The 12,632-nt window shown below is 39.9% G+C and overlaps 1 protein-coding gene across 1 annotated transcript; it reads left to right on the top strand.

The window, feature by feature from the left end:
* Positions 1 to 467: 467 nt before the first annotated feature.
* On the top strand, positions 468 to 11,740 carry LOC144529851 (sorting nexin-1-like). Its single transcript, XM_078269228.1, has 15 exons — positions 468 to 608; positions 2,006 to 2,156; positions 2,748 to 2,887; positions 3,489 to 3,555; positions 3,788 to 3,831; positions 3,968 to 4,109; positions 4,188 to 4,266; positions 4,437 to 4,512; positions 4,705 to 4,818; positions 5,194 to 5,287; positions 5,448 to 5,653; positions 5,850 to 5,993; positions 6,183 to 6,263; positions 10,231 to 10,302; positions 10,535 to 11,740. The coding sequence occupies exons 1-15, from the start codon at positions 498 to 500 to the stop codon at positions 10,583 to 10,585; spliced, it is 1,572 nt and encodes a 523-aa protein (XP_078125354.1). The 5' UTR covers positions 468 to 497; the 3' UTR covers positions 10,586 to 11,740.
* The last annotated feature ends 892 nt before the right edge of the window (positions 11,741 to 12,632 follow it).

Below are 12,632 nucleotides of genomic sequence, written 5' to 3'. Positions count from 1 at the left end.
CTCAATTTAAATGTGACTCTATTTGCTGTTTCATAGCAGCTGTTAGTCCAGAGAACAGCAGTCTCCACAGCCAAGAAACATAACAAAATAGTACAGTACTTGAGTAAATGTACTTTGTTACTTTCCACCACTGCTCACATGGAATGATGTGAGGAAAAACAAAACTGCTTCATGCTGCACACTGCCCTAAAGCAACACCAAAAAGAATTTTTCATTAATAATTTCTGTGAATAATTCCCTAATATATATATATTCCCTTTATAGGAAGGTCTTCATACTGTACTAATAGGGATAAGGTTCTGGGTCCTTTATTCTATTATTTTTTTAATTATTTTGTAAAAATTAAAATTAAAAAAAATTATTTTGTAAAAAATATTCTAAAAAAGTAAATGCTGTCTTTACGCTGTCGTGTTGCTCGGCGGCCAGAAGGTGTCGCTGCAGACGTTTCCTCGCTCCTGCAACTTCCGTCTACGTCAGTCCCTCTCACAACACGGAATATGGCGGCCAGCTCGGATCGGATTCCTCCTCCTTTCTCTGCCACAGAGGAGCCGGGAGCCGGACCGTCTGACATGGCAGATGGAGACAGCGACGAGGGAGAGGACATATTCGTCAGTAAAATATGTTTACAGCTCATTCTTATGAATTATAACGTGTTTGTGCATTAAGTAAGCGAGACAGGGAGCCAGCCTCTTTATCTGATCTGACCTGCAGCCAAAATAACCTGGAGCCACTGACAGGGAGGTCATGTTTTGAATAAAAAAGCAACGAATTTCGTTCATAAAGTTAGTCGAAGTTAATTTGAGCAGGTTTTATTCGTAACTAGTAAGTTTGGGCCTTTTTTTACGCTGGTGGTTAAAGATGCTCCTGTTTCGATTTCCGGTTTGTGTGTATTTCTTTCCCCCATGATTGCGAAGATATGTCCTGCCCTACTCTGCCTCTGATTGGCTTAGCCTGGCATTCTTACCCGAACCCTGGCCAATCTCATTCATCTTGCTTAAACCTAACCAACTCAACTAGAGCAGACAACGAGTTTTAGTCAATCAGAGAGAGAGCAGTGCGAAATTTCCCTTCGCCATCCTAGGAAAATACATTTTGGCCGGTTCAATGGCTCGTATATATTTTTGTCAGGAAGTTCATTTTATTGCTAATGTCTGGCTCAAATGACCCCCCCAAATCCATCTTATCTGTCTTATCTGTGGCTGTAAACCATTCATGAGACAAGACAGTTCCTACCATGCCATGTCACCCCTTCTGTTTGTGTATTTACCGATGCTGGAAGAAGTACTCAGAATACTATTGTACAAGTAAAAATCCTGCACTGAAAATGTTACTTAAGTAAAAGTACAAAAAGTATCAAATCAGCAAAATGTACATAAAGTATTAAAAGTAAAAGGTCAAAAGTGCGCTCAATGCAGAAAAAATGGCCCCTGTGACTGCTGTTCTACTAACGTTATATATGATTACTCAAGTGCTGTACTTAAGTACAGTCCTCTTTACAATTATTTGACAGCTTTAGTTACTTTACAAATTAGGATTTTTGCATTAGAAAAAAATAAGAGTATATAAAAAGTTTTCTGCTACCCAACAGTATATATATATATATATATATATATATGTGTGTGTGTATATATGTATATGTACATATTTTTTTTGTACACACATATATATATATATATATATATATATATATATATATATATATATATATATAAGTACAGCTGAAACAATTTATTTTATTATTTTATTATTTATCATGAAAAAAAGATTGGGTTATGACTGCATTTCTCACTACTTTCTGAAAATAATTATCAGATTAATGCATAATGAAAATAATGGATTAATCTGCTCGATTAATGATCGGTTTGAAGGATGGTTTGTAAAAATTCTGAAAATAGTGAGAAATGCCATCACAATTAAATATACTACGTATGTTACATTTGACTTACATGTTTTTGTTGTCTTTCTGTGGTTCATTTACTACATGTCTTTCCTGTCTGGTCTTCAGAGTAACCCTATGGCTGTGAGTCGAGGAGTTTCTCAGCCGGACAATGTCAATGAAGAACCTCCGGATCTGTTCAGTGAGGAGGAGGAGGCCAGCAGCACAACTGTCAAATCCAACGGAGTTCACTCTGATGATGACAACGACCTGTTTGCTGGTTAGGAGACATTTTCTACCAACAATTTATGTCCATTTTATCCCACTCACTTTTACGGTAATTTTGCTTCCAGCTCCTAAAAAGAATTAAGTCTTGTGAAGTAGTTTATTTTAAGCCTAAGACACGCTAGACTATTTTTATGCAGATCTTAGAGGGGCATTTCTTTGATTTTACACACCAAGCTCAGTTTATTCGTCACAAGGTGTACTAAACACTTAACAGATGATGTCATCTCAGTTTGGGCTTGAAGTGGGGCTGCAACCACAGACTACTGGTCATCGATTAAACCACTATTGTTGTTTAGTCAACAAAAAAACTAAATAGTTATAATAAAAGAGGTTGAAATACGTTTTTGTGGAATTTCATTGTGCGTGGATTAATCTGTTTGTAGTGAGTGAATTGAAAAAGTCTTATACACACCATTTATTAAAAAGTTGTCAAAATGAATTTGTCACGTAGTGTAAACTGCAGCTTTTGTACTGTAAAGTAATAATTTCCAAAGCAGCAGTGCACTGGATAAATCGGTTGTGGTGATATTGTGTGATCCTGTCTGAGGTACACTTTAGTCATCTGTGTTTCTTTTCTTTTTAGATGAAGAGGCACATGTTGAGCTGAGCACAGACACACCTGGCAGCTCCGCCCGGAAGGAGCTCTCCACCTCCTCTGGCCCTCGTCCCGCCTCCTCCTTCACTCGGAGCCCTGCAGCCATGCAGCCCACATCCTTGGAGCAGGTAAATGGCGTAACTGTGAATGCATGCTTTTGTAGTCTCGCATTGTCAGACCCTCCTCCACAGTGCTGCGGAGGAGGAGGATCCAGTTAGTTCACACAACATTCCGGGATGGAAGAAAAACTTGCTCTGATTTATTGGCTGATTTTTTGGTTTCTTTAAACCAATTGCAATCACCTTGGGCTGCGCTAAGCCCCGGACACAATGACGGCGTCTCTGCAAAATAGCCTCAGGAAGGAACTTGTTTTGGTGGAACGTGTACGTTCAGAAGTTGTTTTAGTCGTGCAACAGGAAACTCAGATTGGACAGATAGTCTAGCTAGCTGTCTGGATTTACCCTGCAGAGATCTGAGGAGCAGTTAACCATAGTCCTCAGAAATGGACCAGAGTAAAGAACATGGATGTAGAATGCCAACACAAAGGAAGGGGAAGGCGTGGGACATCCGGCCTAAAAAGAGGGACATCCGGCAGAATTTCCGGCGGCACCTGAACAATCCCGGAAGTGGAACGTTGTCAATATAGACTAATGCTTTTGTAATGCCTACTGTGTAATCCCCAACTAACCGGTCTGTTACAACCAGTTGTGTTCTTCTCGTTAATTGCAGTTGGAGGAGGAAGAATCCAAGGATAGTTTTGATGTGGATGTTGCGGTCACCAACCCCGAGAAGATTGGTCAGTCTCTTTATTTTTCATACTTTTGTTTGTTAAAACTATGATACCGCTCTCTATAATTTCATAGTTCATTCAGATGTTATTATTTGGGAAGTAGCTGATTAATTATAACATTGCATAGTTAGCTTATTTTAATGTAGCCTTTAAATGCACTGACACATTCATTTCAGACTGAAACCTGCAGTAATTCATTCTCATCTTTAATGTATCTCCAATGTTTCTGTCCTACTAGGAGATGGCATGAATGCATATGTGGCCTACAAAGTATCCACCAGGGTCTGTAGTAAAGCTTGTGTTGATACATATATATATATTTTTACATTGCTTCTAAAACTGCGAATATGTCTAAATCTTCACTCCTACTTCTAAGTATTTACTTTTTCAAGTTCTCTGCCGCCGTCTCTACTTTCAGACCTCCTTGGCCATTTTCAGGAGTAAAACCTTCTCTGTGAGGAGGCGTTACAGTGACTTCCTGGGTCTTTATGAGAAGCTGTCAGTTAAGCAGTCGCTCCACGGCTGCATCATTCCACCGCCACCCGAGAAAAGTGTCGTAGGTGGGTCTTAAGTATGTGTTTGGTTTTTGTTTTTGTCTTTTTTTTGGTCTCTTTTGTGACTGTCATTTGGACCAACAGGAATGACCAAAGTGAAGGTGGGAATGGACGACCCGTCATCAGTAGAGTTTGTGGAGAGACGAAGAGCAGCTCTGGAGAGGCAAGGATCCATACATGTTTGATACAGCGACGTTATTAATGAGATTATAGCTGATATTCATACTGGGCCTTTTTAAACTGTATTTCTATCCATGCCTTTTTTGTTTTGTTTTTGGGCACCACTGCTTCTTAACTCACTTTATCTTGCGGTCACTATGTTTTTTTTTGTAGGTATCTTCAGAGAGTAGTGGCTCACCCATCGTTACTACAAGATCCTGACGTCCGTGAGTTCTTGGAGAAAGAGGAGGTGGGTATTTTAAGATATAAAAAGAATTTCTCGTAGCAATAAGCTGGATAATTACTTAAGATTCTTGAGAATAACTTTTGAGCCGTGTGTGTGTGTGTGTGTGTGTGTGTGTGTGTGTGTGTGTGTGTGTGTGTGTGTGTGTGTGTGTGTGTGTGTGTGTGTGTGTGTGTGTGTGTGTGTGTGTTTTTTCAGCTACCCAGGGCAGTGAGTACTCAGGCGCTGAGTGGAGCTGGCTTTCTCAAAATGATCAATAAAGCATCAGATGCTGTCAACAAGATGACCATCAAGATGAACGAGTCTGACACTGTAAGGGGACCCCACATGAAGTGTTTTTAGGAGACTGATGTGCAAGTGGCCTGCATATGGAGATACATTTTACAATTTTGCCATAGAATTCTAAAAATCCGTTGTTGGATATAGTGATAGGTCAGTGGAGGCACCAGAGTATTTAAACGGCGACGCAATTAATATCCAAAAGTAGGATAGAAAAGAATTTTTTTTCAGTTGAACTGAAACTCCACTAATTATTCATGGTTTCATTATATTGGTTCTATTTTTAATCCCAATGCATTGTGCTTTTGTAACTGCCTTATTTGAAATTCAGACAGACAGGCCTTTCTAGGCATGATGAGGTTGTTTGATTGTGGGTCTTTTGTTGATATTTTTTACTGTGTATCTCAGTGGTTTGAGGACAAGTTCCAGGAGGTGGAGAACGAGGAGCAGCAGTTGAGGAAGCTTCAGGTGGTGGTCGACTCCCTGGTCAACCACAGAAAGGGTGAGCTACGTCTTCCTTTCTTGACTTGTCTTTGTCTGCACAATTTCTTTTTATCACATTGTTTAAAACTGAGGAAACGGAAGAGTACAGTCCAGCTGTCTGGTCTTTTAGGGTGAAACAAGCAAACTGAAAAAAAAAGGTTTTCTGTTTCCATACCCAGAGCTGTGTGGGAGCACGGCAGTATTTGCCAAAAGTATGGCCATGTTGGGAAACTCTGAGGACAACACAGCCTTGTCGCGGGCCCTGTCCCAGCTGGCAGAGGTGGAGGACAAGATGGAGCAGCTGCATCAGGAGCAGGCAGCCAGTGACTTCTTCATCTTTGCAGAGCTTCTGGGCGACTACATTCGCCTGCTGGGTGCTATGCGCGTAAGTTTACAGCTGCAAAATGGTTTTACAGTAGGAGGAAGTAAAGATCTGACTTTTGTCAGAGCAACATAAATACAGCAGTAAGGGCACTCTTTAATAATCTTTATTATGTCTACAGTATGTCACTCTTCTAATGCAAGTGTGCTACCTTTTCTCTGTTTGGTAAGTGGCCTGATCAAGTGTTGACTGTCCACAGGGGTGTTTTGACCAGCGTGTGCGGGCGTGGCAGCGATGGCAGGAGGCTCAGAGCACACTCCAGAAGAAGAGAGAGGCCGAGGCCAAGCTGCTGTGGGCAAACAAGCCGGACAAACTCCAGCAGGCCAAAGAAGAGATCACTGAGGTAACAGACACAGTGACCGCACAGCTGCTGCAGCACAATTACTGTTTTTTAATGCATACATTGTACATTTCACTGAAATTGTATTTATTTGTTTGTGTAATTGATTGGTTGGTTGGTTGGTTGATTGAGTGATTGTAAAATATCAAGACATTCATTGTTTTGTGTTTTCCTCCTCATGTTTGTCCTCAGTGGGAGGCGAGGGTTACTCAGCACGAGAGAGATTTCGACAGGATTGGTATGACTGTACGCAAGGAGGTTCTCAGGTTTGAGGTAGGTTTATGTTGTCACAAAACGTAAAAAGTTTGAATATTTTATCGTCTCACTACAACTTTTGATCAAAGCGGATTTAATGTGACTTTCTTCAACAGTGATCAACAGAGCAAGTGGATACTTTTTTATAGGCACTATATCATTGACCTTCTGGACGTGGCTTTTCCATTAGCACTTGAAGTATAAAGAACAACTTCATTGTGGGACCAACACGTTTCGGTTAGAGGCCTTCATCAGGGTCATCATCAAGCACATTACATTTCACAAGGAGTCTTTATGCATCAGCCAACTTAACTTAAAATATCTCATCTTATCTGGACAGATGAGATCTGGAGCACGTGGTTATAGTATGAGCTTTTAACTAGGGGTGCACCGATCCGATATTAAAGGGGTGATAGAATGATTATATAGGGTATTTCACACTGTTCCTTAAGGTCTCCTAATAGGGTATGTAACATTGGTTGGGCTAAAAATTGCCCAAATGCTATTTTATTAGGCCCTTAACTACCCTGTGAATATGGCTCTATTTGGAACAAGAGCTTTTCTTCCAAATATGGTATGCTCATGAATATTTAGATGAGCTGCGCGCTGATTGGTTTGAGCGAACCCCATAGAAACACATTGGAGATGAGACAGCAGGTCTCATATTTCAGACACTGCAAAGTTATACATTGTTTGTCGTGCTATTTCGTTATTAAATTCACTTCTGAGACTTTTTTATGCGAGAAATCAACTATATAAAGCTCAAATATGGGCCGTTTTACGAAAATGTATGGCTAATTGCAAATTTAGTAAGACGTGTCGGACTTTAGGAGCTCCACACAGTCTGACGAGAAAGCGACAACCTCCATACCCAGTGAAAGTCACCGTTTCTCGGTTACTGGACTACCGGGGCTCCACAGAGCTCCGGAGCTGCAAGCTAGACTGTGTGTCCCATTTAATCCTATGGGAAAAGATCGTTGCTACACTTTAGGCATAACTTTCGTATATTTACAGTTTGAATTTCATCACGCCACTTACATAACATGTACCCCAAGGTCTTATAAAGCTAACAATGGTTTCCGATTTGAATGTAATGAATTATTGTGAACATTAGGGGTTTCGTTAGCTGCGACTGTCCCTCCATTCCTATGTTTACGGATCGCAGCTAGTAAGCTTCACTTTCGGCATAATTAAAGTATATTTACAGTTTGAATTTCGTCACGCCACTTAGATAACATCTACCCCAAGGTCTTATAAAGCTAACAATGGTGTCCGATTTCAATTTATCAGGGCCTCGGCATTTTGTAGTCCAGTAACCCAGAACCGGTGACTTTGCGCGGGTATGGAGTGCCGCAGGCTTCCCTTCGTGACGGAGATCCAGCTAGCTCACAGCGAGCCAGAGTCTATGAAGTAGGACAGGCCGGGCGGCGAGGCAGCACCGGCCGCTGTCACGTAGCCTGTTGAGCTCCTGCTGAACTGCGACACAGTCGGACAAAATTTGCAATTAGCCATCAATTTTCGTAAAACGGCCCATATTTGACCTCTACATAGTTGATTTCTCACATAAAAAAGTGAATTTAGTAATTCAATAGCGGACCTCTGGAGATCTGCATGACCTAGCTAGATTCAGAAGACTAAGCTCACCTCAGGTCAGTGGTGTAGCCTATGCAAATGTTGGGGCGTGACAAAGACTAGGAGTTGGGATGCTGACGTCAGCTTCCAGCTTTGTTGAGATTCGCCCGTTTTCAGCGGCAGTTTCAAAATGTGAGATTTGCAGAGGATAGGGGTATTTGTGGGATTTTGAGGTTCTATATATGTCCTATTTACCCACCAAACTGTCGTTATTCAACTATGACAAGGTAAAATCGATTTTGCATTCTATCACCCCTTTAAGATCAGATATCGGTCCCGATTTTGACAAAATAGCTGGATCGGGGATCGGAAAAATTAACAGATCCACGGGCCGATCCAGTTTTGTTTCCCCTCTGTCGCACGTGTGTCGCATGCTGGAAGAGTTGAGTGTACAAATAAATAAGAAGTCACTACATTACATCTGTTATTTTGTCTTATTTAGGAAAGTAATGTTCAGTTAGGAAAGTCTGGTGCCTTTAGTCTCTTCCACATGGTGGAAGGAAGGTATAAGGTGGAAGGTATACAGTTTATTATTAATTCAACAACGGTATGGGATCGGTATCGACCGATACACAAAACCCAGGCATCGGTATCGGGACTTAGAAAGTCAGATCGGTGCATCCCTACTTTTAACGCAACTAACGTTTTGACATAAATTGTGTCTTCATTAGAGTAACAGCAAATCTGTAAAAGACAGAAAGGTCACATCTTTCCAGATCCTACATTTAAAATAGTCTTCTGAGGCATCACATCTCCAGTCTGGTGAGTTGGCTAAAGGTAGATGGTAGCTCTTTATATTTTTAAACACAGAAATCTGTTAGGCTCATAGTATGTATATGATATTTATTAAAATATGTGTATTTCATATACGATGACCCTGATGAATGCCACAATAAAAACTATTAGACTATCAGACTATTTCCCTACTCCGAGCCAGAGATGTTCACAAGTCATTTTTTGCAAGTCCAAGTCAAGTCTCAAGTCAATTTGCATGTTCCCAGCATTAGCACAACACTTAGCGATGGTTAGCTTGTTACCTGTGGTGATATATGCTAAATGTAATGTCTCTTTCACTCAAAAAAATGTCTAATGTCAAAGTGGAAGTCAAGAGAATAGTGGCAGCGCCACACCAGTTACAGAACAACATGCATCTCAGTGTCAGTCCAAATTACGCACAATAAGCAGTATGAACTCACTGATGTAATGCCATTTATTTTCTAAGTGTTAGTACGCTCAGTGAAACTGAGTCCAGCACGAGGGAGACCCGACTCAGAGGAGGAGAGGTTAGTGAGGCCAGCGTCTCCACGGCAGGTGACAGTGCGCACGGATCCGCTGCGCCACGCATGGATGAAATAATGAAATAGTAAATAGGACTACAGTAACAGAAATATGTGCAGAATTAAGACAGTCAAGACGGCCAGTGTTTGGTGGACCGGGTACACCTTGTTCACTTAATAGCCTACAAATCATCCACGGGATCAATTACGCATCACATGAGTTTGCCTCCCCCCCGACACAGCGTTTGTTCCTGGGGAGATAGATTTGTGCGTCCCGCCTCCTGTGCGCCATGGATGTCTGAGCCTCAGCACCTACTAACTATAAGATACAATGTGTCTGTTCCCAGCATTAACACAACACTTTGTGATGGTTAGCTTGTTACCTGTGACGATATATGCTAAATGTAACGTCTCTTTTCACATTAGCGTGTGAGTGACTGACCTATCTGGGTGCGTTTTGAGATGCCTGATGAAGTCCGACGTTGTTGATCCGGCATCATTTATCTTGGTGCCACACACCTTGCATGTACTGTAGCTGTTAGCTTACTGACACTGTTGTGCACTCGAGTCCAAGTCTCAGACTCGAGTCCCCATTTCTGCTCCGAGCACCTTGGAAGTAGGTGTAGTTCTGCTAGAAATTCCTACTACTTGCTTTTCCATTAAAGGTGCCGTAGGTAGGATTGTGAAGATCCAGGACTTAGCCAAAACATGTGAACATCGACAACTTCTCAGTCCCTCCCCCCCTTTCTGCTAAAGCCCAAAACGGTCTCCTAAGCCCCTCCCCCCATAAGGGAGAATGAATGCCTGTGCATGAGCAGTGATTGACACGCAGTTAGACACCCCCCCCCCCGGCCGTGATTGGTGCATCTGAACAGGGAGCGGTGGGTTTTTGCAAATCACACTACAGGCTGTAGGTGGTACCAGAGGAGCCGGATTTTTTGTAAATAACCTGCTTCATGTAGTTCTACTGGAACATAGGGTCAGTTTCAGCAAATATGACAGAAAGTTAGTTTTATAAGTCTTACCTACTACATCTTTAAAGAGCTTGAGTTGTGACAACACTTTTGTCTTTTCAGAAAGAAAAAGCCAAGGACTTCAGGAGCCAGATAGTCAAATATTTGGAGGCAATGCTGCAGTCTCAACAACGGGTACATATTTAATTATATCAGTTATTATATTCATCATGTACACTTTGTACGCTTTGCTTTATTCACGGGTACCAAAGTGTACCTTTTTAACTAAACATTTCATTTTTTATTATTTGTATTATGATACTGACGTTTAAATATTGGTTACAGTTAGTATTTATTGAACTATTGAGTGATCACTCAAACACACTTTAACCGTCTTTTTATTCTTCTCGTTCTGATTGTGTTCCAGCTTGTAAAGTTTTGGGAGGCGTTCCTGCCTGAGGCAAAGGCAATAGCTTAATGAAGAGGGAGACTGTTTAAAGACCCCAACTGCCTTTTTTGAACACTTTACCTCTTGACCACAAACTGAGAGGACAATTTTGAAACACACAAGAAACTTCCATCCATTTTTTTTCTCTTTTGTCTTTTTAATCATAGTGTATTCTCTTACCTTGTACAGTTCTTTGATATAACAAGATGCCGCATTTACACAACATTTTTTTTGGCATAATTCCTTGTTTATGTTCTTGACTTAAAGATGGTATAAAGCAGTAGATTAATCTGGTCTTACTATTTGGAACCCACTGTCAAAGGCGCGTTAATTGATGTTTCTTGCTTAAACTTTAATAAAGTGTTAACACTGAGGTACTTCCCTAGAGTAACCTTGTCTATAGTTTACATTAGAAGATAGACGTATGTAAGTCATTCCAGTCTCTTAACAGCTTATGTTGATGGATGCATGTCAGATAATGTTTTGATGCACTAAAATGCATTGTACAGTTGGAAAAGCTGTTTTTTAATAAAATGCCACTATTGCTGACTGAGCTAATTTACCAGGAGTATTAGCACATTGTTAATGTATCACACACTGCATATTAGATCATAGAAATCATATTCAAACTCAGATTTGACAAGGTTACAGGCTTGTCAGAGTTGTTACAACATGATAAAAGAAATCTAAAGTTACCATGAGTGCAAGTTGAGAAAATGTAATCACTGCTTTTGTTGGTATTTTCTACAATGATGTATTTGCTAGAATCATGTTTATTATATATATCAATTTCTGACAACAGTTTTAAGTACTTAGATTTCTTGTATCAGAGATTGAGGCACAAACTCATCTGGAACTGCTGCAGAGATTGTTTACTGTCTATAAATGACTATTGACATGTATGTACACATGTACAGTACTTTAATTGAATCATAAAATTACTGTCATATATTATTAGTGACCATACATTTTTTGATGAATTAGTTTAACGATGACAAAAAAGCACAGACATTCAAGTGATATGGTCCCTTTATTTTCTTATTCAGCATTTGTAAGAGTAGTTTTTCTTTCATGTCATCTTTACGTAAGAATGTACTTTATTTTTGTAACCACCTTGCATTGGCACACAAATTTTCCTGGAAACACTTAAAAGATGTACAAAATAAATATGATTGGTTAAGCTTTGGGGCCCTGGTTTTAATGTTTTTTTGTACATTTGTTGGGATTTCCCATTTCAGTTCAGTAGCATGGATAAATTAGAAAAACAACAAAGGCCCTCTTGCAATGAAAATCAATTTGTGTCTTTTCCAGAAATTGTAGGTATTATTAAAGGAGAATTCCGGTCGATTTCAACTCGTAGCTCGGTTGTTTGTAAATTTGGATTGCTGTCAGTGGCGAGAAAAACGAAAAAACAATCAGTGTTGCCTACACCGTGTTATCCTCCTGCTACAGTTTGCATCCAGGAGGCTGAAACAGGGCAAGTTTTAAACGTGTTTTTAGCCTCTTAACATGTTTGAAATGTCATTACAAGTGCCTACCCATGTGAAGTGATTCCTTCTGAGTGAACATGTGCTAATTCAGCTCTGTTTAGTTCCGGTGTTGTGTAAAGGGGTCACTTTGGGCTCTGGTTAATTGTGACAGCATTTGTTGCTATTTAAGAGCTTTTATAAACCAAACAGTCAATCAATTAATGGAGAAAAAAATCAGCAGGTTAATCCATAATAAAAAAAATAATCATTAGTTGCAGTTCTATACAAAATAGTAGTTAGCTCTACTTCAACCAACTACAACCTGCTTTAACATTAATGCATGAGTAATAATAATAATCTATAATATATTGTATAAGGGTACGGTCACAAGGGTGATTTTTCTGCATTGAGTACTTTTACTTTTAATACTTTAATATATTTTTCTAATTATACTTTTACTTAAATAACATTCTCAATGCAGGCCTTTTACTTGTAAGAGAGTTTTTTTGTTTTTTTTTACAATGTGGTATTAGTACAGTTAGTAAAACATCTGAATACTTCCTCTACTACTATTACTCAAGCAAGGTACAAGTACCTCAAAACAACAT

This window comes from Sander vitreus, chromosome 1 (assembly GCF_031162955.1).
Source record: "Sander vitreus isolate 19-12246 chromosome 1, sanVit1, whole genome shotgun sequence".
In the NCBI taxonomy this organism is placed as follows: Eukaryota; Metazoa; Chordata; class Actinopteri; order Perciformes; family Percidae; genus Sander; species Sander vitreus.
The sequence above is the reverse complement of the archived record's forward strand: the minus strand, read 5'-3'. Positions and strand labels throughout refer to the sequence as shown.

Coding starts and splice junctions, on each gene's coding strand:
- LOC144529851 (XM_078269228.1), top strand. CDS start 498: ATGGCGGCCAGCTCGGATCGGATTCCTCCTCCTTTCTCTGCCACAGAG. Junction 2,888..3,488: donor AGCCCACATCCTTGGAGCAG/GTAAATGGCGTA, acceptor CGTTAATTGCAG/TTGGAGGAGGAAGAATCCAA. Junction 5,288..5,447: donor CCTGGTCAACCACAGAAAGG/GTGAGCTACGTC, acceptor TTCCATACCCAG/AGCTGTGTGGGAGCACGGCA.